The following is a 25,567-nucleotide window of genomic DNA, read 5'->3' as shown; positions in this document are numbered from 1 at the left end:
CAAAGATGTGAACGTACAATCACCTATCCAATCGTGTCAGTTAGTTCATGTGTCCAGTGTATCTTGTCACATGGGTGCCTCCTGTGCAAATGGTTGTGCTTTTGTATAGAGCACAATGGTACAGTATCTCTATTTCAAGCCCAGAATGGCCGGAAGCAGTGATGATGTAGCTGGTACTGCTGTACTTTTCCAAAGTACTGTATTGTAAGATTAAAAATATTTCTTTCATTTTTTGTGTTTGTTTTATATGTAATATTTATGTGAAATATATTATAAACATATTATAATACAGTGCTATATAGCCGATTGTGTTAGTTGGGTACCTAGGCTAACTTTGTTGGACTTACAAACAGATTGAACTTACAAGTGTATTCTTGGAACGGAATTCGTTTGTATGCAGAGGACTTACTGTATTTCTCCCTTCCTCCCATGCAGTTTGGTTGGTTCCTCCCAGATCATGATGGAGGGTGGGCAGACCCCTGCATTCTGTACCCTCTCCCAGTCATACTTCCTCCAAGCTAAGCCAGTATTTTTCTCCTGCCGCCCCCATCCACCTTTGCTCTCTTTTAGACACACACAGAGATGTCCCTTGTTCGCTTCCTAACCCGTGCCTTGGAATGAGTGGCTCAGTGTCTGCACCTCGGGCTCTGCACCAAGGAGGACGATGCTCTAGAACTCCAGGACGGTGGTCCAAGACTCTTGGATTCCTAGGCTTTTTTTCTCTTTCCATCTCACCACTTTAAGGCCGGTCACTAACCAAGCTCAGCCGGTGGGACCTGGGAGGGTGCGCCCCCTGCTGGCCATCGATGTCTGGTCTGGGTTCCCAGCCCCGCCAAGGGGAGCCTGGTGTTGCCACCGACTTCAAGGGTCCCTCCGCCTTGTTGGGGCGGAGCTGACGGCCTGGGCCTTCCAATGCGGCCCCCGCTAGAAGCAGGTTCCTGCTCTAGCAGGAACTGTCCATCCTGCTGGAAGGAGCTGTCCATCCACCACCTCCTGTCCCTCCGCGAAGTTGACTAGGATCCGAGGAAACATTGCTCAGGGTTCCAGGGTCCTGGCGTCAGAGAGGAAAGACAGTGGGGGCGGGGGGGCGAATAGCTTTTTAATTTTTTGGGGGGGGCTAGAATTTCATTTTCTCCTTTGTGGATCACCACCCTGGGTTTAAAAAAAAATAGGCTTCCCCTTCTTTCGGTGCCGTTGACCGCCTGCGAAGAACAGGATCCCCGCAATCCCGAAACCTCAGTATACAGAAGGCCTGGTTTCAGGCCCAGTCCTGCGAGGCGAAGGGTCTAAACCCTCATTAGGCGTGGGGCGGTCGGGGAAGGAGAGCTCAGTGTCCCGAAATATAACTCCACCAGCAACAGCAGCTACACACCGACTGCCAGTCGACTGGTCGGGCTGAGCACCCCGCGCGCTGCCCTCCCTCCCGCCGGCCGCACGCGCACTCTCCCGCCGCTGCCCGCCCCCTTTCCACGCCCGGGACGCGCCTCCCTCCTCCCGCAGCCCAGTCCCGCCGGCTCCGCTCTCCGCAGCCGCCTGCTCCGGCCAGGCCGGGTCAGAGCCGAGCATGGAACCCGGGGAGCCCCGGGAGCCCCGCGAGCCCGGGCCGGGAGCAGAGACCGCCGCGGCGCCGCCCTGGGAGGAAGCCAAGACTTTCTATGACAACCTCGCGCCCCAGAAGAAACCCAAATCGGTAAGACCAGGGCATGGGTATGGGGCAGGGCAGGGTGAGGGTCACTCTCGGAGGGGTCGTCAGCCCTTCGGAGAGGGACCCGTGGTGCCCCTCCGAGAAGGGACGCAGTTCCTCATCTCCAGCATATGCCAGGCCGTTGGCACAGGCTCCGTTTTATTTTGAGAGCTCTGGTCGGGTGTTTTTTTATCTTGGGACTCCGGTTCCACGCCAGGATCCTCCTCCCCCATGCTGTCATCAGGGCCCAGCTCCGGACCGCGGCCCAGCCGGGGGCACTGGGGCAGCACTTGTTGGCAAAGCCGGTCAGCGGCGCCTGCAGAAGCGCCGGGGCTCAGGTAACCGGACTCTGAAAACCCGGCTCCTTGCTGCGCGCTCCGGTTTCTGCTATCCTGCGCACAGGGCTCGGGCTCCGGCTTGGGGTGCCCGGCTCCCTCGTTTTAAGAGAAGGGAGCTGCACTGGAATCTGCGCTCTGAGCTTAGGGCTCTGCGTCCCTGGCTCTGGGGTCCCAGCGCTGGACTGTGCCCCAGCTCCGGGCTCTGATCCCCTCACAGGATAGCCCTCGCTGGCATCAGCGTTTCTGCTACCTAGGTGGTCGCCTCAGCCCTCCAGGACTCACACAGAGGAGGAGTCTCATCTCCCCTTGGTTCCTGGGCCTTGCTTACTCCAACTTCCCCGATCTCAGAGCTTGGGAAGGGGATGGAGGATGGAAGCTGGCTCAGAGCATCCTCCAAAGAGCTCCAAACTGACCTTAAAGCACCCTTCTGCTTCCTTCCAAAGACCCCTCCCATGAGGCCCACCTTGTCAACAGTCATTCCCTGCTGCACCTCCAGTCCTGCTCAGCATTGCGGATTGAGAGATGAATTAGGCTGAGTCCCTGCCCCAGGAGCTCACAGAGACCCTAGATATAGTGAATGCCCAGGTGAAAACCTTGGCAGTGGGAGCATAAGGGAGGCAGTGACAGCCAACTCAGGAAGTCTTGTAGAGGTGGCTTGGTTTGAGCCGATCTTAAAGCCTGAGCAGGTGGACCTTCCCAGACAGGGAAACAGGATGAGCAAAAGACACATGGTCGATGTCTTTGAAACTGAGTCAGAAAATGAAATGCAGGATCTTTAGGAGAGGAGTTGGGAAGATGCCAGAGACCCACAGAGGGCCTTGAGTGCCACATTAAAAAGTCCATTTTATTCAGTGGGGTTAGAGGTCTTAAAATTGGGCTCCATGAAGACCCATGTTTCAGGGTGCCTGCTCACAGATGAAGACAATTCATTTTCTTTCTTCCTCAAATTATGTTTTACAAAAGTAAAAATATGTGATAAAACTCAGCTCACTCAAATGTGTTGTTGGACATTTTAGCACCTTGGAGACTGCCAGTGTGTTTTGCTACAGGTCGATTATCCTTTTTAGCAGACCTCAGAATAAAGCTTTTATGGTGATCTGTTTTAACAGAAGAGTATGGTGAGATGCTGACAATTGTGCTTGAGTTTCCTGAGGCTTGTAGTTTAAAATAGAACAAAACAAAAAAGCCTTTTTACCATTCGCAGCCACTTATTGGTATGAATCAGGACTTTCTCAATGCTGTGCAAAACCCAGCAAATTGAAATAGAAACAAACTGACTAGATGATGAAGTTTAAATTCTCACTGGTCTCCTGTATTCATTGGTGGACATTAAATATAAATATACCATGAAAATCTGAATACATAGTACATTTGAATTCATGTGTGTGAAAGTGAAAGTCGCTCAGTCATGACCAACTCTTTGCGACCCCATAGACTGTACCCCATAGACTGAAATTCTCCAGGCCAGAGCCAGAATACCGGAATGAGTAGCCTTTCTCTCCTCCAGGGGATCTTCCCAACCCAGGGATCAAACCCAGGTCTCCCACATTGCAGGTGGATTCTTTACCAGCTGAGCCACCAGGGAAGCCCAAGAACACTGGAGTGAGTAGCCTATCCCTTCTCCAGGGGATCTTCCTGACCCAGGAATTGAACCAGGGCCTCCTGCATTGCAGGCAGATTCTTTACCAACTGAGCTATCAGGAAAGCCCTATTGAATTCATGGTATGAATTTATACCAATAAAATATGGTACTATATGGTTTACATATTGGGGCTCCCCTAAAAAAGTTTATTTGCATCAAATGTCAACCTACTTTTTAAACAAGTATGAAAACTATTATGAGCTACTACAGGACTTTTAACAAGGGATTAACTTGGTTCGTTTTCATTTTAGCAAGGTCACTTTGCTAAAGTGAGGCTGTGTTTGTGGATGGCTTGAAGAGGGTGTGCCTGGTAACAGGCAGAGCAGTGAAGAGGCTCTGGTTCCTGCCTGGGGAGGAAGCTGGACTTATGTCGCAGCCTGAGGGATGGAAAGAAGGGGATGGAGACTAGCCTGGTGAGTGGAGCACACCAGTCCGTTCCCTCGGGGAGCTCAGGCCCAGTCGTCAGTTTTGACCTCTTGTCAGTCCCTGGGCCTTGTTGTTCTCTGGGAGGCAAGGAGACTGGTGGCTTCCTTGCCCCTAGTCCTTTCTGTGGGAAACCCTCCCCCCACAGGCTATTTTGGGGGCTTTGGGCCTCCTGGGCCCCACGCTGGTCTGGCCTAGGCTTATTCTCATCCCTGGGCTCCAGAGTGAAATAGTTAACCCGAAGGTCTATATGAGGCCCTCACCTCAAGAGGTCAGAGGAATTCCTCAGTCCAGAGCTGTCTTGTTCCCCTCTCCTCCAGTTCTTCTGTCTCTAAGTCCTTCTAGAAACAGCAGTTTGTGGCTGTGTTCCTACCTTGGGCCCAACAGGCAAAATCCCAGGGACTCAATGCGAGCTCCTCTGGCAGGCAGGTGGGGCCAGGTTGCCCTGCATGATGCCTCCATCCTTGTCCCTGAAGCGGGAGTAACCAGCTGGTCCCCCAACACTACTCCAGTGAAAGACGAGAGAGCTGGAGGGACCTGGCTTCTTGGAGTCCAGAGCTCCTAGACCGAGACCTTGGTCTGGTGTAGAGGGTCTTTCTGATCCACGGTTCAGTCCGGTGTCTGGACTTCTTCCTGATTTCTGGAGGGACTGCCCCTAGGTACATCTGATGGCTCGTGACAGGGTGGCCTCCCTCTGCAGCAAGGTCCAAGGACATCTCTAGGTGCTTGGCTTCTCCCCAGCTCTGAGCAGGCCCTTTCCCCTGTTCTTTCAGCTCTGCCTGGAGCCTGGACAGGTTGCTCCTCTCTCCCAGCTGGGATCTGAACTTCCCACAACAGCTAAGGCCCTCTAGGCCTTTAGACTCCTTCTCACTTGTATAGAGTCAGAGCAGGCTAAGCAGGAGAGCAGGGTCCCATCCTTGGACTCTCCATTTTGGGGGTAAAGAGTCCTACCCTTAGAAACCTCCATCAGAAGGCATGGTGCCCCTCACCAGTCCCCCCAGATCTGGAAAGGGAGGGCAGGTGGGTAGGGAAGCATCCAGGACAGTGCTGAAGGAGCAGGGGTTGGGGTCTTCCAGGAGTGATTGAGGAGGGGAGTAGAGGGGGGTGCTGCTGCTGTGTGGACAGAGGCCAGAGGCTTAGGATCTTATCCTGGCTCTGCTGTGGCTTTGCTGGATGACCTTGAGTAATACTCTGCCTGTCTCTGGGCCTCTTTCCTCATCTGTCAAAGAAGGAAGTGGAGACTCCTGGGACTGAGGCAGCTGGGATCTTTTTCTTGCAATGGCCAGAGGTGGGATGCGATGGGATCTGGGCAGGTCAGCCGGAGAAGACCCAGGACACAGCAGTCTGGCAGGGACTGTGGGACAGAAAGTGAGGAGCGAGACCTTGGCTGGCTGCCTGGGCTGGAGCGGCAGCTTGGGAACCTGCCTGAAGGGGCTGGGAGGGCAGCTGGCTCTCTGTCCTTGAAGGGGTGATGGGCCGGTCCCTGGGGCAGTAAGTCCAGGGGGTGAGGCAAGCTCAGCTCCTGCCTTGAAGGCCAGCAGACCTCCTGGGTTTATGAGAACGGGTCTCCCCACTCCACAACTGTACCCTTACCATCCCAGGCCATCCCTCTATCACCTCTTTTCTTTAATTTTTATCTTTCTTCCTTGAAGGCTCACAGTGGCTGAGAGGGTTGGGAGGTACCCAGCCCAAGGACACACAGACACTGGGGGTGGCTGGCAGCTGAAAGAGTTATTGAGCTGAGCCCCAGAGGACGGTCACCTGTCCTGCCAACACCTTAGACTTGCCTTGCTGGCCCCACACACTGTCTTGACTGGGGTAAAAGTCAAATGCAAACTGAGGTCTGCCTCATGAGTCTGGGGACTCTGGTCTTCTGTTCCTACTTTGAGGTTCTAAAGCTTCATTAGCCACTATGGCTACTTAAGTTTAAACTGATTAAAATTACATGCAATTAAAAATTCAGTTCCTCCTTCTCACTGGCTGCATTTCAAGTGGCTCCCTAGCCACATACAGTCACAAGGACGGCACTGGACATTTCCATTTTCACAGAGAGGTCTGTTGGACAGTGTTCCTCTAAAGGAGGCGTGGACCTCTGCCTTGGGGATAGATCATAAGCTCCCTGGGGGCGCGGATCACATCTGTATGGTCCCCCCCACAGTGCCTGTCACATGGTCATCACTCAGTGTTGTCAACTGATTGGGACCCAGGCTTGACTCCAGAGAGAGAAAATGGGATTGACTGTGTGGCCAGCAGGGCTGTTAGGAGCAGGCCATAATGCAAGGTCCATTTATGAGCCTTGCCCCCAACTTGAGTCCCTGTTTCCTCATCTGTCAAATGGGAACCATGGTCCCAGGATTGTTCAAGTCACAGAGATGTGGTGACATCTCTAGACAACTGTGAGTCCCTTAGGGACCTGCATTCTCATCCTCCCCAGGGATTATGCAGGGTCCAGCTGCTGCCTATGGTGGCATTCCCCTCTCCCTATTCCACGGGTGGTGCTGAAGGAGTTCTGAGACCCTCATGGGCCCCTGAAAGAAGGCCTTCTGGCATCTGGCACCTGCCTACTCTTCTGGGCTCAGCTACACTCTACCCCCAAGCACAGGGCTCTGCTCACCTTTGTGAAGACACGGCGTGTGTTCACATCTCCTCATGCCTTCCTTCACCCCACTCCTCCTTCAAGGCTTTGCTGAGACACCACCTCTCCCATAGCAGCTTCCTCTGAACTTTGCTTTCACCTGGTTCTCGCATTCATTTCAGGCCCTTTTGCACCTCTGTTTACCCATCTATCTCCCCCACCAGCTTCTGACTCTCAGGGTAGGAGCCCAGTCTCTACCAGGACCATCCTCAGGCAGAGCCCAGGTACTTGGCACAAAGAAACAATAATAAATGTTTGTCAAATCTACATCAACTCAAACAGTATTCTTTGAGCACCTACTGTATTTCAAGCTATTTGAACAGATAAGGGCACTGCAGTGGAGTTTCTGGTTCTTGTTAAATTTATTATGGCAAATATTGTCTTTCATTAAAATAAATTGCTTAAAAGTTCAGAGACATTAAATACTGAGCACCTGCTATGTGCTAAGCATAGTTTGGAGGGCTGGAGATACAATAAATTAACGAGGTAACTCTGGTTCCTGCTCCTTCAGAACTTAAGCATGGTTCCTGCTTTTAGAACTCTGCCTAGAAATGGAAATAGTTAAACAAGCAATTGTGCTTCCCTGGTGGCTCAGTGGTAAAGAATCCACCTGCCAATGCAAGAAACTCAGGTTTGGTTCCTGGGGTCAGGAAGAGCCCCTCGAGTAGGAAATGGTAACCCACTCCAGTACTCTTGCCTGGGAAATCCTATGGACACAGGAGTCTTGTGGATTACAGTCCTTGAGGTCGCAAAAGAGTCAGACACGGCCTAACGACTAAACGGCAACAAATAAGCAATTATGTATATTAACATACATGAATATATATAGTTGTTGTTATCAGAGGTTTATTGAAAATATTACAGCAGAGCAGAAAGATTCAAACGGCTCCACATGGTGTTTTGAAATTCATCCCAACTGTAGGCTGAGTGACCGGCAGATTGTACTAAAGTCCAAGAGATTCAGCATTTCCTTAGTGTCAAGGACCTACATCAATGAATTATAATAAAAGGAAGAAATTCACTAAATTTACTAAAATTTTACTAAAAAAGAAATTGGTAGGAAATGTAGCAAACCCATTACTAGGAATAAGGGACAGTTTTGTAAGGAAGACATGTAGTTTGAGACCTCAGGGTTGAGTAGAAGTTGGCTGGATGGGGAGTCAGGGAAAGAGCAAATCAGGCAGAGGAAACATCCAGTGTAAAAGTTCAGAGAAGGGGCGGGGGAAGATGTGCTCAGACATGAGAAAGGTCAGATAGAGCAAATCAGGGTAATGAGAAGGTAAGAGAAGAGACAGAGGTAGGAGTCTGTCATGAAGGGCTTCCTACTCCATCCTCAAGGCTGCTGATCAGAGTGTGAGAAGAATTTGGTGACAGTGTGTGCATGTATGTGAAGTCACTTCACTTGTGTCTGACTCTGTGTGACCCCATGGACTGTAGCCCACCAGGCTCCTCTGTCCATGGGATTCTCCAGGCAAGAATACTGGAGTGGGTTGCCATGCCCTCCTCCAGGGGATCGTCCCAACCCAGGGATTGAACCTGTGTCTCTTATGTCTTCTGCGTTGGCAGGCAGGTTCTTTACCACACAGAGGGCACCACTGAACGGGGTGGGCATGATCAGATCTGAATTTGAGAAAAATTCCCTGACAACAATATGGACCACATATTGGAGGGAATAAGAGATGGTGATGGCTGGCCCATGGTAGGGAAGACAGGAAGAAGTGGATGGATTCTAGTAGAGTGGATAGGTTTTGGTGACTGATTGATGGGGGAAGGGAGTGGAGGAAGAGGGAAGGCTTGAGGTTGACTTCTGGGCTCTGGGCCGGGAGACGAGTGGCTGGTGGTGCAGAGCACAGAAGTGAGGAAGAGGGCGGGGGATGAAGCTCGAGGGTGGACAGATCGCTGTCCTTGGGAAGTCAGCCTTGGGCATGATGAGACTCCAACTGGGCAGTTAGAAATGACAGTCTGCAGCTCAGGAGAAAGATCTAGGCTGGAGACGGATTTTCTTCTATAATTGTCATGCTTCTGGGCGCCATTTCTTCCCAAGGGCATGTAGCTCCCATTTTATAATGGAAACCTTCTGAAGACCATCTTGAGCATCAATCATACTTTGGCTGCTTACACTGTATTCATTTTTCTGTCATGTCCAGATGGCCGGCTAGACTGCAAACTCCCAGAGGACATGTGCCTCCCACCAGACTGTCCTCCTCCACGGGGAGCCATCGTTTCCCCCCAGTCCCAGCTGGGTCCTTCACAGTGGGGATCCTGATCTAGGTCTGCCCCTGCCCAAGACTGGGCTCCTTAGGGCAGAGGCCGGGCCTGGGACCTCTCCCTGTCCCCGGTTCCCAGAAGGGCTGGTACATGAGACCTGCCTCAGGGAAGTCTGAGGGTCGACCCCTTCTCCCGCATCCCTGCAGCCCAAGCCTCAGAATGCCGTCACCATTGCTGTGTCCTCCCGAGCCCTGTTCCGCATGGACGAGGAGCAGCGGATCTACACGGAGCAGGGCGTGGAGGAATACGTGCGCTACCAGCTGGAGCACGAGAACGAGCCCTTCAGCCCTGGACCAGCCTTCCCCTTCGTGAAGGTGAGGGGCAGTCCCTCCACTGGCCATGTGGAACCTTCACGGGCATTAGCTAAAAGCCCTCCCATAGGGAGTTTGGGGTTGGTAGATTACATTTAGGATGGATAAACAAGGTCCTACTATATAGCACAGGGAACTATATTCAATACCCTGTGATAAACCATAATAGAAAAAACATGAAAAAAGAAGTGTATAAAGAAGTATATTCTGCTGCAAATCTTGTTATAATTTCAGACGTAGTATTCATCCAAGGAACACTGTTGTTGTTGTTTTGATCTTTATTTATTTGGCTACACTGGGTCTTAACTGTGGCATGCGAACTCTTACTTGTCACATGTGGGATTTAGTTTCCTGTCCAGGGATCAAATCTGGGCCCCCTGCATTGGGAGCCCGGAGTCTTAACCACTGGACCACCAGGGAAGTCCCCCAAAGAACACTGTCTTTTATTACAGAGTAACTATTTAGAGAAGAACATAATAATGTAACTGAAAAATACCTTGGTCTAATACACTGAGTTATTTTAAATTTTGTATTTACTATTATCTACTGAATTTGCTTTCACTTATTTAAAGAAATCTTAATTACTTCTTATTTAAAAAAAAAAAAGAAAAGCATTCGCATAGGGGTCATTCACATAGGGGTTTGAGTAAAGGAAAAGGGTCCCCTCAGGGCAGTGCTACCCCACAGAAGCGTGACTTGGCAAGCGGACAGCCATTGTGGAAAGAAGAGTCCTCCCCATCCCCTGGACGAATACAGCCCCACTTCAGATAACCAGCTTAGTTCGTGGAACCTGAGCTGAATTTCAACTTCCAGTCACCCTTTTAGTGAGGCGTTAAAATCTAATAATTTACATTATTGTATGGGCGATAATCAACCCATACAGGGACAGAGATTAGGAGGTGATAGTCCATGTCCACTGATCTGGCCTCGAGCCCAGCCCCTGACTTCCCCTCCCCTCCCAGCATTGGATCCCAGCCCACCCCACACCCACAATGCTGGCTCCTAACACCAGGCATCAGTCCCTGGGGGTCTGAGCCCTAGGACCCACTCTCCCATCCAGGCTCTGGAGGCTGTGAACAGGCGGCTGCGGGAGCTGTACCCTGAGAGCGAGGACCTCTTCGACATCGTCCTGGTGACCAACAACCACGCTCAAGTGGGTGTCCGTCTCATCAACAGCATCAACCACTATGGTAATCACAACACCTTTGGCCATGACATGATCCCTAGCGGACACCCAGGGCTGGCATCACACCTCTGCAGGGTGCAGGTATACCCACTGGCATCTTCAGCCAAGTGGGGTGCTTGTAAATAAGCTCTTTCAAAAAACAAAACAACCCCTCCCCAAATTCTGATCATAGTGTTGCCATTTTCAGGGTGTTAATACTCCCATCGTGGCTGATGTCAAGCTATCAATAACTGAACAATCTAACTGGCTCCAAAATCCCTGAATGTTTAACATCTGTCCTTTGCAAGCTGGTACAAGCCAGCTCCAGCACATCCTCGTGCAGGCTCCACTTCTTATGCGATCCGAAAGGATACTTACTGCATCCGTGCCTCAGTTTCTCTTTGCAGTGGAGCTGACAGGTCTTACGGGACTGTTGCAGGAGGCAGGTGCAGTCGTCAGAGTAAAGGGACTTTGTGTCTTAGTCCAAACTCTTGGTTGAAAGTAATGGACGCTCTAGAGCCAGCCTTAGCTGAAGAGAATGATTTCCTACTAGGTTATTGGAGTGCCTCTTGGAACCACAGGGCAGGAAGTAAAATTGAGCCCAAAGGGCCTGTATCCAAGTACTGGTAATCTCTCCAGGGCTCTTTTTCTCTCTGGACCACAAGAGCCCTGATTTCTGCTTCTCTCAGCAAATCCATTCTTTTTTTTTCTTTGTTGTCTCTTTTTCTCTTTCTCCAAACTATGTTTCTTTGCTTTTCTTGAATATGGCCCAAATTTATAAGTTTACGAGTCCTTGTTTTCAGCAATCGAGAGAACCAGTTGGCACTGTTTTAATCCTAATTTCAAACTGTTGGAAGCAGGGGTGGTATTCAAAATATTTACCCACTTTGTGACACAAGCTCCGGGGAGTCAGGATGGACAGCACCTATGGTGCTGAGGCAGGGTCCTGAGGGACCCCTGCTGTGCCCTTCCATGGTGGGTCTTCCTATGTGAGGGGCTGGGACAATGATGGGGTAACTCCATGGGTTCAGAGCAGCAGCTGTTGACTGACAAGCAAAGTTTTACAGCCTGCACAGACATGGGTACCAGGTGACTATTGGCCCAGGCTGGAAGAGAATCTGACTGGCCCAGCTTGAGGCAGGTGCCTACCCCTCCCTATACAATCAACTACCATCAGGAAGGATCGACCGCGAATCACATGGCTGGGGACCTGCCTTTGCAGTACTGTGGTTCCCTGACAAGGGGATGTTACTCTGAGCCAGGCGGCCCCTTCAGAGATGTGGCCATCCCCATTTCATGAGTGAAGGATGGGGGGCTCAAAGAGGGGGAACGCTGGCCTAAAGTCGCTCAGAGAATCACTCTGCTGCCCCACCACCACTCAGAACCAAGATGGCATCCATTGGACACGGAGGGACTACTCTGAGGTGCTGAGGGTTGACCCAGACATCACCTGGCTCCTCTCTACCTCCTCCCCAGACCTGTTCATCGAGAGGTTCTGCATGACAGGCGGCAACAGCCCCATCTGCTACCTCAAGGCCTATCACACCAACCTCTACCTGTCGGCTGATGCAGAAAAAGTGCAGGAAGCCATTGATGAAGGTGAGATAAGCTGGAGAGGGAGAGTGTGGGGGATCTGGCAAAGAGGAGTGTGGGGAGCCAGTCTCAGAGATGGGCAGCCCGGTCCTAAAGCTCTGAGCAGGCGCTAGGGGTTGCCATGGTAACTGGAAGGGCAGTACCTTCCTTAATTCCTATGGCCTGTCCTGTAAACCCCGAGAACAAGGTTCCATCTGTTTCACTCATTGCCCATCTAGTTCCCTCTCCCACCTCCTGCCCTACCCTGTCAAGGATGCTTTTACTCATCCATATCACCCAGCCATCAGTTTCTGTGGGAACCCTCTTTACAGCCCAGAAAGCTATTCCCTTCTAAAAAAAATCCTCCGGGTCAGTAGGAGTTCTGATTCCAGTGTACCATGGGCAGCCTCTGTCCCTCTCTGGGCCAGTGAGGAAGGAGATCAGTACTTGTCCAGCGAAGTGTATAGCGAAGTGAGTCAGTTATACATGTATTCATTCTTTTTTAGATCTTTTCTCATAGAGGTTATCACAGAATATTGAATAGAGTTCCCTGTGCGATACAGTAGGTCCTTGTTGGCTCTCTATCTTATATATAGTATTGTGTGTACTATAAGTTTGCTTTGCAGCCAACAATGTGCTCACTTACCTCTTCCTCTCTCATGCTATCTCCTACCTAGAAGCCTGGCCTCTGTCCCTGCTGAGGCCTACTCACCTGAGCTGCTTGGGGCTCCAAGAGGCTTTCTTTAAGCCCAAAGCAGAACCCATTTTCCTAGACAGATGTCACACCCTCTGGTTGGGACCTTGGCACTGTCCTGCCTGAGTCCCTCTATATGTCTTTAAGTTAAGCCCAGGCTGAGGAGCAGGGCATAGTCAGGAGGGAGGCCCCGCTCAAGATCAGATGATTCTGGTTCATCCTGGCTCTAGCACTGGCAAAGCTGAGAAGGAACCTGGCCTGATGTCCAGGGCCTGAGCTTGCTTATAGCATCCTCAGGCTTAGTGAAGGTGAGGTGAAGCTGGCATTGCTCACTCCTCCCAAAGCTCTGCCTCTGCCCAGGCCTAAGGATCCTAGATCCCCAAAGAACAGGGCTGACGTGGCCTTTGGAGAGGTCAAGAATCAAGGATGGGCTGAGCACACTGCCCAGGTCTCCAGCCTCCTGAAACTGCTCTCTGTCATCCAGTGAGCTCTAGTCTGGAGCTAGGGTCCGCAACAGGCATATTGGACCCCATGGAGAAGTCCAGAGTCTGTACACAGAGTCACATGCTGCCTCCCATGGCCACTCATGTCACCCCAGGGAAACTTTAAAGACCAGGCAGCCCTGAGTAGGGCATATGGGGGTGGTTTACCTGCTAAGTCGTGTCCTATTCTTGCATTGTAGCCTGCCGGCTCCTCTGTCCATGGGATTTCCCAAGCAAGAATATTGGAGTGGGTTGCCATTTGCTTTTCCAAGGGGTCTTCCCGACCCAGGGATCAAACCGAGGTCTCCTGCATTGCAGGCAGATTGTTTACCATCTGAGCCACCAGGGAGTAGGGCATACCTGGCTGCAGACTAGGGGGTGCCCACAGTGCCCTCACCCCAGACTGAAGCCTGGGATCCCGGGACAGAGCTGAAGCATCCTTAATTTTATCTGGGTCTAGAGAGGATGAGGGACTTGCAGGAACCAACAGTAAGAGAGTAGCTGAGGCCCAGCCAGGGTCAGGGATCCTTCCTGTAGATCCACATCAGGGGCCTGTGAGGAGCCCCAGGAAGGACAGTGGTGGCTTGGGGGGCCCTGCCTTCTACTCAGGACTGATGTTCAACTGTCTGTACTAATATGGCCTTGCTAAAGTATTGAAATTCCCCCCATACTGATTGATAAATATTAATAGCTCCTGCCCTGTGCCTTCCAAGTGCCCTCCTGTTTGCTGGGAGCCCCTCCCCTCAGACCTTCCCTCAAAGCAGCAACTGAAGGGGAAACCCTGGCTTAGGCTGGAGTCCTCAGAGCCCTACTCAGAGGTAAAGCCACTGTCCACTGTTTTTTCTTTTGGGCCTCACTTCATGTAGCATGTGGGATCTTAGTTCCTCAACTGAGGATCAAACCTGCGTCCCTTACATTGGAAGCGTGGAGTCTTAACCACTGGACTGATAGGGAACTCCCTCTACTGTCCACTCTTACTGGCCTATTTTGTAATATTCTGAATATTGGCCCTCATTTGCTGGGCCCTGAGTCCTGGGTGAGGTGGGTGGGGCAGGGACAGGGTGAGATAGCCCTCTCCTGGCCCCCCAGGCAGCTGAGGCGGGTGTCGGGGCGCCTATTACCCAGACGAGGGCGGACAGTTTTGCCTCTCTCCATGCAGGGATCGCAGCGGCCACCATCTTCAGCCCCAGCAGGGACGTGGCTGTGTCCCAGAGTCAGCTGCGCGTGGCCTTCGATGGGGATGCTGTGCTTTTCTCAGACGAGTCAGAGCGCATCGTGAAGGCCCATGGGCTGGACAGGTTCTTTGAACACGAAAAGGCCCACGAGAACAAGCCTTTGGCTCAGGTACTCCACACACTCCTTGGAACCCCTGGGTGGAGCAAGGAAGTGCCCCAGGACCTGCCCTTGGCTGGAGCTTCCAACCCAGACCCAAACCCCAAGCTCAGCCCGGAATCCAGCCAGGGCCCCTCCCCAGGCCTCCAGCGCTCCTTTCTCTCACCTTGACCCCTGGCTCTCCGCAGTGAGCTTCTCCCTCTTCTCTGCGCCCCCACCCCTCTCATGACATTCCTACCCCCTTTGAAGCCCCATTCTCTCTTGACACTGCTCTCTGAAGCCCCTGCCTCTTCTTTGCAGCTCCTTTATGCGGTCTCCGTCCCCTCCCTGGAGCCCCATCCTCCTCCTAAATTCCCATCCCCTCTCTGAAGGCCTCTATCTTCTTTCTGGGACTCCATCCCTTCTCTGAAGTCCCCATCCCTCTCTGAATGCCTTATCCTCTCTCTCTGAAGCAGCCCTTCCCTCTCTGAGATTCCCCCACCCCTCTGAGCGGGGTCCTGTCCACTCAAGAAACCCCCAATTCCCTCACTGGAGGAAAGGAAGAGCTGGACAAGTACCCCTCCTCGGGGCAGGTAGATCCAGCTAGTGTGGGGTCTGGGGCAGCCTGTATGCTCTGGGCCATATCAGCCCTTCTCACTTTCTGTCTTCCTTCCATTGGCCAGGGGCTCGGGGATCCTCACTCACCCTCAAACTACTCAGAGTTTCTCTGAGAGCAGAGCACGACCTAGAGCTGGTGGAAATCCCCTGGGGTTGGAGCTACTGGGATTCTCCAGCTCTTGGGGAGCTCCTGTCTATGCTTTTAACAAAAATCTGGATGCTCAATAACCCCAAAGCCCCTCTCTCCAAGAGCTCAGCTGGCTTGGCTATGACCCCTGAGTGTTCATTTCACTTCCTTTCTTGTTGGTTTCTTCCTAAATCCTTGGGAATCCAGAGCAGAACAGTTTTTCCTTTTTTTTTTTTTACACTAAGTGGGAGGCAGAGCCCCAGGAGACCTCTGCTTTCTCCAGGTGACCCAGCAAGTGAGGGGTCTCCAAGATTAGAAGCCCACCTTTCCTGATCCTTTCCCTGATCCTACAAAACTGGAGCACGACACTCTGAGACACCCATGTGCCCCAGGAGCAGGGTCAATACTGGGCAGTGATACATTGGTCTGTCTGTCCCAGCAGTTTGCAACTAGAATCCATTCTGTTTGAAGGGTGCCCATGCCATAGTTACTAAATATTTTTAATCTCCTCCCTGCTGATGAGCACAAAAGTCACACTTACAGAGCTGTAGGACAGACACCCATATACCTGGTGGGCTGGTATAGTAGCAGGGGCCCAGGTTTGTTTCTTCTGACACAGGTATGTGTTTTCAATCACAGCAGTGTGGACACCTAGAATGCGGTGGGTACCTATAATCCAACTGATGCATGCAGTGGCCCAAGCAGGCAGAGCAGAACTGAGAGATTAATAAGGATCCTGAAAAACACTCCAACCACAAACAGCAAGATCTTAGTGCTGTAGGGAGGAGCCCAGCTGGTGAGGGGGTAAGTGTTTGGAAGATGGGTAAGCTCACAGTGTTCCTTTGCCTTTTTGTAGGGCCCCTTAAAGGGCTTCCTGGAGGCGCTGGGGAGATTGCAGAAGAAGTTCTACTCCAAGGGCCTGCGACTGGAGTGTCCGATTCGCACCTACCTGGTGACAGCACGCAGTGCAGCCAGCTCTGGGGCCCGGGCTCTCAAGACCCTGCGCAGCTGGGGCCTAGAGACAGATGAGGCCCTGTTCCTTGCAGGAGCACCCAAGGGCCCCCTTCTGGAGAAGATCCGCCCACATATCTTCTTTGACGACCAGATGTTCCACGTGGCTGGGGCTCAAGAGATGGGCACGGTGGCCGCCCATGTGCCTTACGGCGTGGCTCAGACATCCCGGCGGACCTCACCTACGAAGCAGGCCCCTCCTGCGCAGTAGCTGAGCCACCAGCCTCGCTGACCCACAGGCATGGTTCCCTGTCACAGATGTCACCCGATGGACCCTTCTGGTTCCTCACCTCTCTGCCCTTCTGCATGTCTGCTCTCATCCCTGGGAGTGAGGTTCCTGTAGGAAACTGTGCAGACAGAGCCAGCATCCTCACCAGCCCTCCTTTTAGGCAAACACTGTGCCATGATCCTGGCTCAGAAAGTAAGACTGTGCAGAGTAGCTGAGTTTCAAGGGGAAGTTGATGAGACTGAGGGTGGGAGAGTCAGAGCAGCCACGATGCCTCAAGGGGGGCTTCTGAAACTAGCTCAGTGTAGTACAAACAAATGGGATCTGGCTTCTAAGCTCTGTCTTGGCATGGACTCTAGGATGAGGTGACCTCCCCCTGAGGTGCACTGGTGAACACGCCATCCTTGCAGGAGCCCCTGCAGCCCCTTTGTCACCATTTCCCAGGGGAGAACACTCACTGCTTGATGAGTCAGTTTCCCCATCTTCTAGGTGGTCTTCAAACTCTCCTTTAGTTAAAGAAGCTTGGTTTTTATAAGATTGCCCTCTTTGAAGGAAGCACTGTGTGCCAGGGCTGCTCCTGATATATATGGCGCTTTTGTACAAGTTATAGAAGGATGAGGTCTTTGGAATGAATTATGAGCAGAGAACTGTTCCTGTGAACTGACCCAGACCACACTGGGGTACACAGCTTGGTTAGCAGGATATAGGCTGGATTTCAGCCCCTGCTGGCTCCTCAGCCCAGAGGCCTTTGTCAAATGGGAAAGATGCACAATCAGCCACAGCCATTTCCCTACAGTTTTACACATTTGGGAACCACTGGACTAGATGACCTGTCTGCTTCCTGCAATCCCATGAGTCATCAAGGGTCAGCAGCCAGGTGCAGGAGTTTGTGGAAGGAGTGAGGGAGTGTTTAACCTGCATGCAAACTCTCCTATGGCCAGCAGGGGGCACTGCCTGACCAGTGCTTCCTTTGCTTTTGCTTTTTAGCCAAATTTAATTTGTTCCTCCCTGCCAACTCCCTCTTCTCAGCCCTTACTCCCTCAATGATTGTATCCTGCTCTGCTGCCAAGCAGCCCTGTTTGTGGAGGAAGAAGTGGAGAACTGGTGTTTACCGTTGTGAGCTCAAACGCAGGGAAGAAAGCTCAATGACTGAAGTGGGAGGTCAATCCAGGATTAGCACGAGGGAAGGTGACGTAGAAAGTGTGAAGAGGTCTGGTTTGGGCCATGACTGATTAGTGAAGAAGGAGCTGAAATGTGCACTAGCCAGATTCTCCAGCAACGGGATTCTGAGTGGAGGTGGTGAACTCTTTGTCTCTAAAGATGCTGTGCAAGGGACTCCAGGATGAGGTGACTGGTGAACTTGCAGGAGCCCCTGCAGCACCTTTGTCACCACTTGCAGGGGAGAACTCTCATTGCTTGATGGATCAGCCTCTTCCTTTGCTGACAAGCTTGGCTGTCTCTGGAGAGAAGGTGGGAGCTCCAGTGATTAATTCCACAGGAAGATCCAAAGGGGTAAGCAGACATCAGTGGTGGGGACTGATTGTCTAGCTCCCCAGCGGGAATCCCAGCTGTGAGCAACCACTTTATGAAGAATGCCAAAGGTGTTATTGGAGGTGTGTGCAGGGGAGCTGGAATGCCTCTGGGGGGCAGGGAAAGGAGTGATGGGCAATGTGGAGCCTGTCCTTTGAGGACTCAGCCCAGGGTCCAAATGGCCCAGGTTCTGGGCAGTGTAGGGCATAGTAGCAGAGTCAGAAAAAATAACCCAGGATGGAGAACAAATTGAGAAGACTGAGCTGGCTCTGGAAATGAGCAACGGTTAGTGTGAGAAGAGTCCTGGGCTCGGCTGTGCCTCTCAGTGCTGGAGCAGCCAGCAGGCTGACTGTGGCGAGGAGGAGTGAGGCTGGGCCGGGGATGGGGAGTGGAGGGATGCTGAGGCAGCGCTGCTGACACTTTATCAGGGAATGGGCAAGTGATAAGGATGTCCTTGCACAAGGTCATTCCCATCCACAGCCAGGATCCTTCCAGCCAACAGATCCTTCCAGGCCTCCGGTCAGAGGACCTGGTTTGGAGCTCTTTCCTCTGCCGAAGCTCTCAGCCCAGCCAGAGATACTGCGAGACGCCTTGAGGAGATGAAAAGGAAGTGAGAGGAGGAGCTCAACCCCAGTCACCCTCGATCTTGGCCGAACCACACCAAGGCCTTCTGCCTTGCCTCCCTCTGGGGTCAGAACCACCGCTCAGATGAGCCTCCGGGGCTCTCAGAGCCAGCTGGTAGCCATAAGAAGCCTGAGAGTCTGGGCACAACCGAGGCTCACTGCTTGGACTAGGCTGAGTGACCAGGGTGGACACGTGTGCTCCGAGGGCAGCACCAGATGTCACCAAGGAAGATACCCCCCAGGGGCTCAGAGACCAAGAGGTCCTGCCTCTAGGGCCTCATGATTACAGGGCTGGTTCTTCCAGGGCTCTCGGGAAGCAGGAAGACATGATGTGGAAAGCAGAAAGATAAGGTGTGCTAAAAGCTATCTATTTCACTGGAGCGCTGTGAACAGACTTGGACAGCCCGGGGCAATGAGAGACACGAGGGTCCAGATTCTATAATTGAAACCATAAATGAGCATTTCAGGCCTGGAGAAGCGCTTTCAGTGGCTGCAATAAAAGGCCAGAAGTCCTGGGGGCAGGCTGAGGCAGCTGCCAGACACACCTTCTGATTGTTTCAAGTGGTGAGGAGGTGTGCTGGGGAGAGGACTGTTTATTGTGTCAGCAGGCAAATTAAAAGTGAATGTGAAAGAGGACAGTGAAGAAAGCTAGCTTAAAAAGATTCAAAAAACGAAAATCCAGTCCCATTCCAAAAACAATGTCCGGTCCCATCACTTCATGGCAAATAAATGGGGAAACAATGGAAACAGTGACAGACTTTTATTTTCTTGGGCTCCAAAATCACTGCAGATGGTAACTGCAGCCATGAAATTAAAAGATGTTTGCTTATTGGAAGAAAAGCTTTGACTAACCTAGACAGCATATTAAAAAGCAGCAACATTACTTTGCCAACAATTGTTCATCTAGCCAAAGCTATGGTTTTTCCAGTAGTCATGTATGGATGTGAGAATTGGAATAAAGAAAGCTGAGCGCCAAAGAATTGATGCTTTTGAACTGTGGTGTTGGAGAAGACTCTTGAGAGTCCCTTGGACTGCAAGGAGATCCAACCAGTCCATTCTAAAGGAAATCAGTCCTGGGTGTTCATTGGAAGGACTGATACTGAAGCTGAAACTCCAGTACTTTGGCTACCTCATGTGATGAGTTGACTCATTGAAAAAGACCCTGATGCTGGACAAAATTGAAGGCAGGAGGAGAAGGGGACGACAGAGGATGAGATGGTTGGATGGCATCACTGACTCGATGGACATGTAATTGAGCAAGCTCTGGGAGTTGGTGATGGACAGGGAAGCCTGGTGTGCTGCAGCCCATGGGGTTGCAAACAGTCAGACCCGACTGAGCGACTGAACTGAACTGAGGCAAATTAAAAAGCCATACAAGCACCAGAGCCCCTGGCCCAGCCAAGGACTGCAGCGATGGAGCAGAGAGGACACAACTTCTAACCAAAAGCATGGCACTCCTGCAGAACATGTCCCAGGAAATACTTACCAACCAAGTCCCAGACCCAGTGGAAACTGCCACTTAGTAAAACAGAAGCCCTGTTACTACGCACTGAGGCTTCCAAGGTCACTGCAAAACAGTCCTCTCTGCTTTCTGAAAACCCAGTCAGAGCGATGGGCATGTAGCAGAAGATGCCAGAGGAAGTTGAAATCAGAAAGAAGTCTAAATCCAAGGTGGATTCAGCATTATAATGACATTCAACTGGTGTGCACCAGTCCAGCCAAACTGGTGCTTATAATACTGAAATGCCTCCATGACAGTTATAAATAGCATTGTTCTGAGCCCCTGAGTGCCCCCTCCCCGTTGCCTCAGCTGCCCTGGCCCCTCTATCTTCTCACGTTTCAGCAGAAAGGGGCTGTGGGAGTCTGTGCCAGCATAATGGATGGCCAGTGTCCACTCTGGTGGTCTCCCAGCTCTGCTGGCTTAGAGAGGTAAAGTGAGTTGTCCAAAGTCACACAGCTGGGAAGTGGCAGCAGGAGAACTCGAGCTCATGTCTGTCTGATGCTGGGAATCAGGCTCTTAACTCTTCTGCCAAATGGCCCATCCACGTGCATAGATGTGACGCTTCTTAACACCGGACAGTCTATTGAACATATTGACTTCCTGCCTGGCAGAATGCCACAATAGACTTGAGTGGGTACATCTCTGTTGCAGCTTCCCAAACAGTGAAGAGGAATTTAAGCTAGAATCAAACATTTGCAGACCTTCTGAAGCACCTCCACACACCCCCATGTTCTGTGGAACTCCGTATGTTCGGGCTGATGCTGGGTTTGGCAAACTGTGGCATCATGGGCCAAATCTGGCCCACCTGTTTTTCCTTTTAATGATTTTCTTTATTTTTGGCTGTGCAAGGTCTTCGCTGCTACGTGGGCTTTTCTCTAGCTGCGGCAAGCAGGGGCTACTCCTTAGTGGTGAGGTGTGGACTTCTCATTGTGGTGGCTTCTCTTGTTGCGGAGCAGAGGCTCTAGGGTGAGTGCCGGCTTCAGTTGTTGCAGCAGGTGGGCTCAGTAGTTGCGGCTCCAGGCTCTAGAGGGGCCTTTGGCAAGTGCCTCAACTTTCCTGGGATTATTTTCTCCCCTCAGTCACGTCTGACTCTTTTTTTGTCACTCCATGGACTGTAACCCACCAGGATCCTCTGTCCATGAGATTTTCCAGGCAAGAACAGTGGAGTGGGTTGCCATTTCTTTCTCCACCTACCACCTGTTTTTGTAAAGAAATTTTATTGCAATATAGCCATGCCCATTTGTTTACATATGTCTTCGGCATTTGAACTATAGCAAGAGAGTTGAATTGCTTCAACCGAAACCAAGGAGCTCTGGCTCTTTGTGGAAAGAGTTTGCTGACCCCTGGGTTAAGGCAAACATCCCTGGCCCACTCCTCAGTGGGAGAGACCAGCTTCCATCCACCTAAGCATTCAGAGGTAGAGGCTGGCTAGGTTGCAGAGGGGGGCAGCAGGAGCGGGTTCTGTGCCCATCTGTGGGCCTCGTCAGGGATTGTAGGCACTGAGAATCTTGATGCTAAACACAGTAGGCCCTTAGCATCTGAGGACTGAAGATTTCAAGGTCTGTTTTCATTGTAATTTGGAATTTCGATGCACACATGATTTGAGTGCTGGGTGAGGGGCAGGGAGTGGGACCCCCGGCTAACACTGAGCCCAGCTGTCTAGCTAGTATCTGCTCAGCACAGCCGTGTGGTTCTCAGCTTGTGTTTGCCCCTGAGGAGTTTCTTGAGAAGTGATAAGTGCTGGTAGATAGATGGGTCTTAGGTCAGTATTAGTTTGGGATAAAGTGAAGTGCCCCCTGTTAACTTAGGACCTGGATCTAACGAGTCATCTACATGCTGCCTGTGGAAGCAAGAAATAGCTCTTCACAAAGAGGATTCCAGGGAGAATTTCAGCTGGCTCAGAAGTTACTGATCAAGTAAGATAAAACTCAGGTGAAAGCTGGAATGACAGCTTTCTTGTGGTTGTGAGAGAGTAATAGACGTACATACCCTCATACTGGAATTGTGGATCAAATTGTGGAGAAATCTGGAGATTAGGGAATGGCAAATGTAGAAATGGTCCTACTTACTGCCATGATTGCTGGCACTGTTGCATAGTAGAAGGATACCCTTCAATGCTAAGCGCAGACCTGGCTTCAGAATCCTTCTCAACCCAGCATTCTAGGCAGCCACCACTGGTGGGCTGGAGTTGACACGAAAGATGAAAAACCTGTTTTTCCATCCCCATTGATGGTGGATATTGCTCTCCAGGGGGGTGTGCAAGGCCCTGAATGTTCGTTCGCTGATGCTGTGCTGCAACTCTGAGGATGCCAGGGTCTCACCTGATTAGGTGAGAGGAGGGAGAGGACAGAGAATGGCATCCTACGTTGGCGGCTTCCTTAGAAGGGGTGCCTGAGGACTTCTCCGTTGATCCAGTGGTTAAGAATCTGCCTGCCAGTGAAGGGGACACAGGTTCGATCCTTGGTCTGGGAAGATTCCACATGCTGTGGGTCACCTAAGCCCATGGGCCACAACTATTGAGCCTGTGCTCTAAAGCCTGCGGGCTGCAGCTACTGAGCTTGCGTGCCCTAGAGCCTGTGCTCTGCAACAAGAGGAGCCACCACGATAAGAAGCTGGCACATCACAACTAGAGAGTATCACCCACTCTCCACAACTAGAGAAGACCTGGTGCAGCCAAAATGGAAATAAAATAATTTTAAAAAAATAAAAGAGGTGCCTGAGAAGCAGTGTCTCAGGTTTCAGTCTTCAAGCAAAGTACAAATGCCCCTCCTACCAGTAGGGGGCACTGCAGGCCAACACTCTGCTGCTGGCCGTAGTTTCCGGTTTTCTTCGCTGATTACTTTTCTCTCCTTCCGTGTTACTTGGTGCTGTGCTGGACTCCTGCAGGTAGCATAGTCAAAAAGGACTTTGGGTGCTTTGAAGATGTTCGTAAAACATACCTTTGTGATGAGCTGCTCTTACCAACAACCACTGTGACGGTGTGTATGGACACACTTATGAATATGTGCAACAGGACAAAAGCTGCACATGTGCATGCTTTTTGTACATGTTGTGGTTTTGTGGGTTTGTATAATGTTTCGTGGGTGTGTATAATGGGGCAGATAATTCTGCTAATGACTGAATGTGTGTGTGTGTGTACAGGCTGGTTATCTCTGTTAACCAAGGGTCCTGGGTACACCGATGGCCAGCCCTGCTTCCTGGGACTAGTCCTGGCTCTTCCTATCATCTCATGGGCCTTTGCACATGTGCAGTGTGGAGCCCTCTGAGGCCAGGCCCCTTATCTGTTTCTCCAGCTTCTATCCTCTGGCCAACAAGGTCTTGGCTCCTCACCGTCTGGCTCCCACCCTTCATCCCTGCAGCCTTAGAGACAAAGTGGTAGAATCTCTTCTGAGTGCACCTGCCTCACCATCTACATTTATTTCTTCCCTTCTCTTGACAGTCCCGAGGCCAACATGTACAGTCGGGCAGATTGTGCACTGCACAAATGCAGATGGAGCCATTCACACTGTGAGTGATACCTCCTAGGCATCTATAAAAGCTGCTAACAGTACCCAGCTCCCCTGGTCATCTCATGGCCATAACTAGGAAAGCTGCCTTCTTCCCTGCCCTCCTGGTCCAGCCTGGCCTAGACTGGGACTGTCCTCCACTTGGGTGTTCTGGTCTGATCCAGAAGGGACTTACCCTTGGCCTTGATCAGGAAGTATCTGATGGGTCATTCCCCAAGAGGGCTTTGGATTCAGTTTATGAAAATGAAATATGGCTGGCAACTTTTTGGTCACAAACCAAAATTCTGCAGACAGAAACCCTGACTTCCACACTCCGGGCCTGCAGGTGAATACATCTTCATGGGCCAACTGTTAAGATGGGTCTGCTCTGGAATTAGGGTAGAAGCCTCAAGGTTGGGCCTGTAGCTGCATCAGATAGAAAATGATGAGATCACCATAGACTGGACGTCTGGGCCAGGCCACAGACTCTGATGCCTCCAAGGGCCAGGCAGGAGACGTGAATGAGCAAGAGGATCAGGCAAGGACTGTAGCAAAATGGGGAACTCAGGCACTGTTGTCTGACATGGTCGCTGCTGTGTGGGAATGTGGGCTGCTGCTGCCAAATATTCCTCCCCATTTTCCAAGAGAAGCTAGAAATTTGGACTTTTAAATGTTGGCAGCTATTATGAATTTAGAAAACACTGTGTGTGCCAAATGAAACACATCTTACAGGCCAAATCCGGCCTTTGAGTTTCCAGTTTGCACCCTCTGACCCAGGCTTGGTGAATTGGGTTTTTTAGAAATGAGTAATTAAGAGTGTGAAGATATAATACTCAGACTCACAGAGCTTTGGATCTTTAAGAGACCCTGGAGGTAACCTGGTTCATACCTTTGTGTGTTTTAAACCGTGTACATATAAACTCCTTTATTAACAGTACACATATCTCTGGGCTTCCCAGGTAGCGCTAGTGGTAAAGAACCCACCTGCCTAATGCAGGAGACTTAAAAGACTCAGGTTTGATTCTGGATCAGGAAGATCCCATGGAGGAGGGCATGGCAAACCACTCCAGTACTCTTGCCTGAAGAATCCATGGACAGAGGAGCCTGGCAGGCTCCATTCCATAGGGTCACACAGAGTCAGACACAACTGAAGCAACTTAGGTCACACACACACATATCCTTATATTCTGGTAGAACTGTTAGTCATCCAGTCGTGTCCAACTCTGACCCTAGGGACTGTAGCCTGCTCGGCTCCTCTGTCCATGGAATTCACCAGACAAGCGTACTGGAATGGGTTGCTGTTTCCTACTCCAGGGGATCTTCCCCATACAAGGATCGAACCCAGGTCTCCTGTGTTGCAGGCAAGTTCTTTACCATTCAAGCCACCAGGGAAACCCGTATCCTGAAGTTCTAATTTCTACTTACAAGCATCTTGTTACCCCCAATTTAGAAGAAGATTTAAAATGAAACCTCTACACATGGGCTTGTGTCTACCTGTCAGAAGCCCTGTTTTATACCATTTGTTTTATGATAGGTCTACTTCAGTCTCTTGCAAACATGGACTGCCCTGGCCTTCCTATAACCTAGCTTCTCTTGGTTACTTCCCATGGTAGACCCGTAAGTGCCTCCTTAGACAGGTGGAGCCTGTGTTTCTTCACCTGTGGGACTTCCCTGGCCTGGGGGGAGGCCACTACCACTTTTCCCAGCATGCCCCTCGGTGGTCTGCCCTCAGCCCTCCGCAGGCCCCAGCCCTGCCTGGCTCTGTAGCAGTTACCCAGTCATGCAAGAACGGGTGCTGTGTGCTTGTTGGCATGGGTTCCTCTCACTGCTCCTGCTCGTCCTCCTCCTAGTGTTACAATCTGGCCTTCTGCTTCTTAAAAGCCATTCAAATAAACAGAGGACTTTTAAAATAAACTTACGT

At 51.2% G+C, this 25,567-nt stretch overlaps 1 protein-coding gene across 1 annotated transcript; it reads left to right on the top strand.

Annotated features, from left to right (window-relative positions):
* Positions 1-1,387: 1,387 nt before the first annotated feature.
* Positions 1,388-25,567, top strand: NT5C1A (5'-nucleotidase, cytosolic IA). Its single transcript, XM_055402918.2, has 6 exons — positions 1,388-1,690; positions 9,137-9,304; positions 10,362-10,491; positions 11,943-12,065; positions 14,374-14,558; positions 16,127-25,567. The coding sequence occupies exons 1-6, from the start codon at positions 1,565-1,567 to the stop codon at positions 16,490-16,492; spliced, it is 1,098 nt and encodes a 365-aa protein (XP_055258893.1). The 5' UTR covers positions 1,388-1,564; the 3' UTR covers positions 16,493-25,567.

This window comes from Moschus berezovskii, chromosome 4, assembly GCF_049115385.1.
Source record: "Moschus berezovskii isolate FMDL1 chromosome 4, NW_MosBer_1.0, whole genome shotgun sequence".
Classification (NCBI taxonomy): Eukaryota; Metazoa; Chordata; class Mammalia; order Artiodactyla; family Moschidae; genus Moschus; species Moschus berezovskii.
This window is presented reverse-complemented; position numbering and strand designations above follow the sequence as displayed.

Coding starts and splice junctions, on each gene's coding strand:
- NT5C1A (XM_055402918.2), top strand. CDS start 1,565: ATGGAACCCGGGGAGCCCCGGGAGCCCCGCGAGCCCGGGCCGGGAGCA. Junction 1,691..9,136: donor CCCAGAAGAAACCCAAATCG/GTAAGACCAGGG, acceptor GCATCCCTGCAG/CCCAAGCCTCAGAATGCCGT. Junction 9,305..10,361: donor CAGCCTTCCCCTTCGTGAAG/GTGAGGGGCAGT, acceptor TCTCCCATCCAG/GCTCTGGAGGCTGTGAACAG.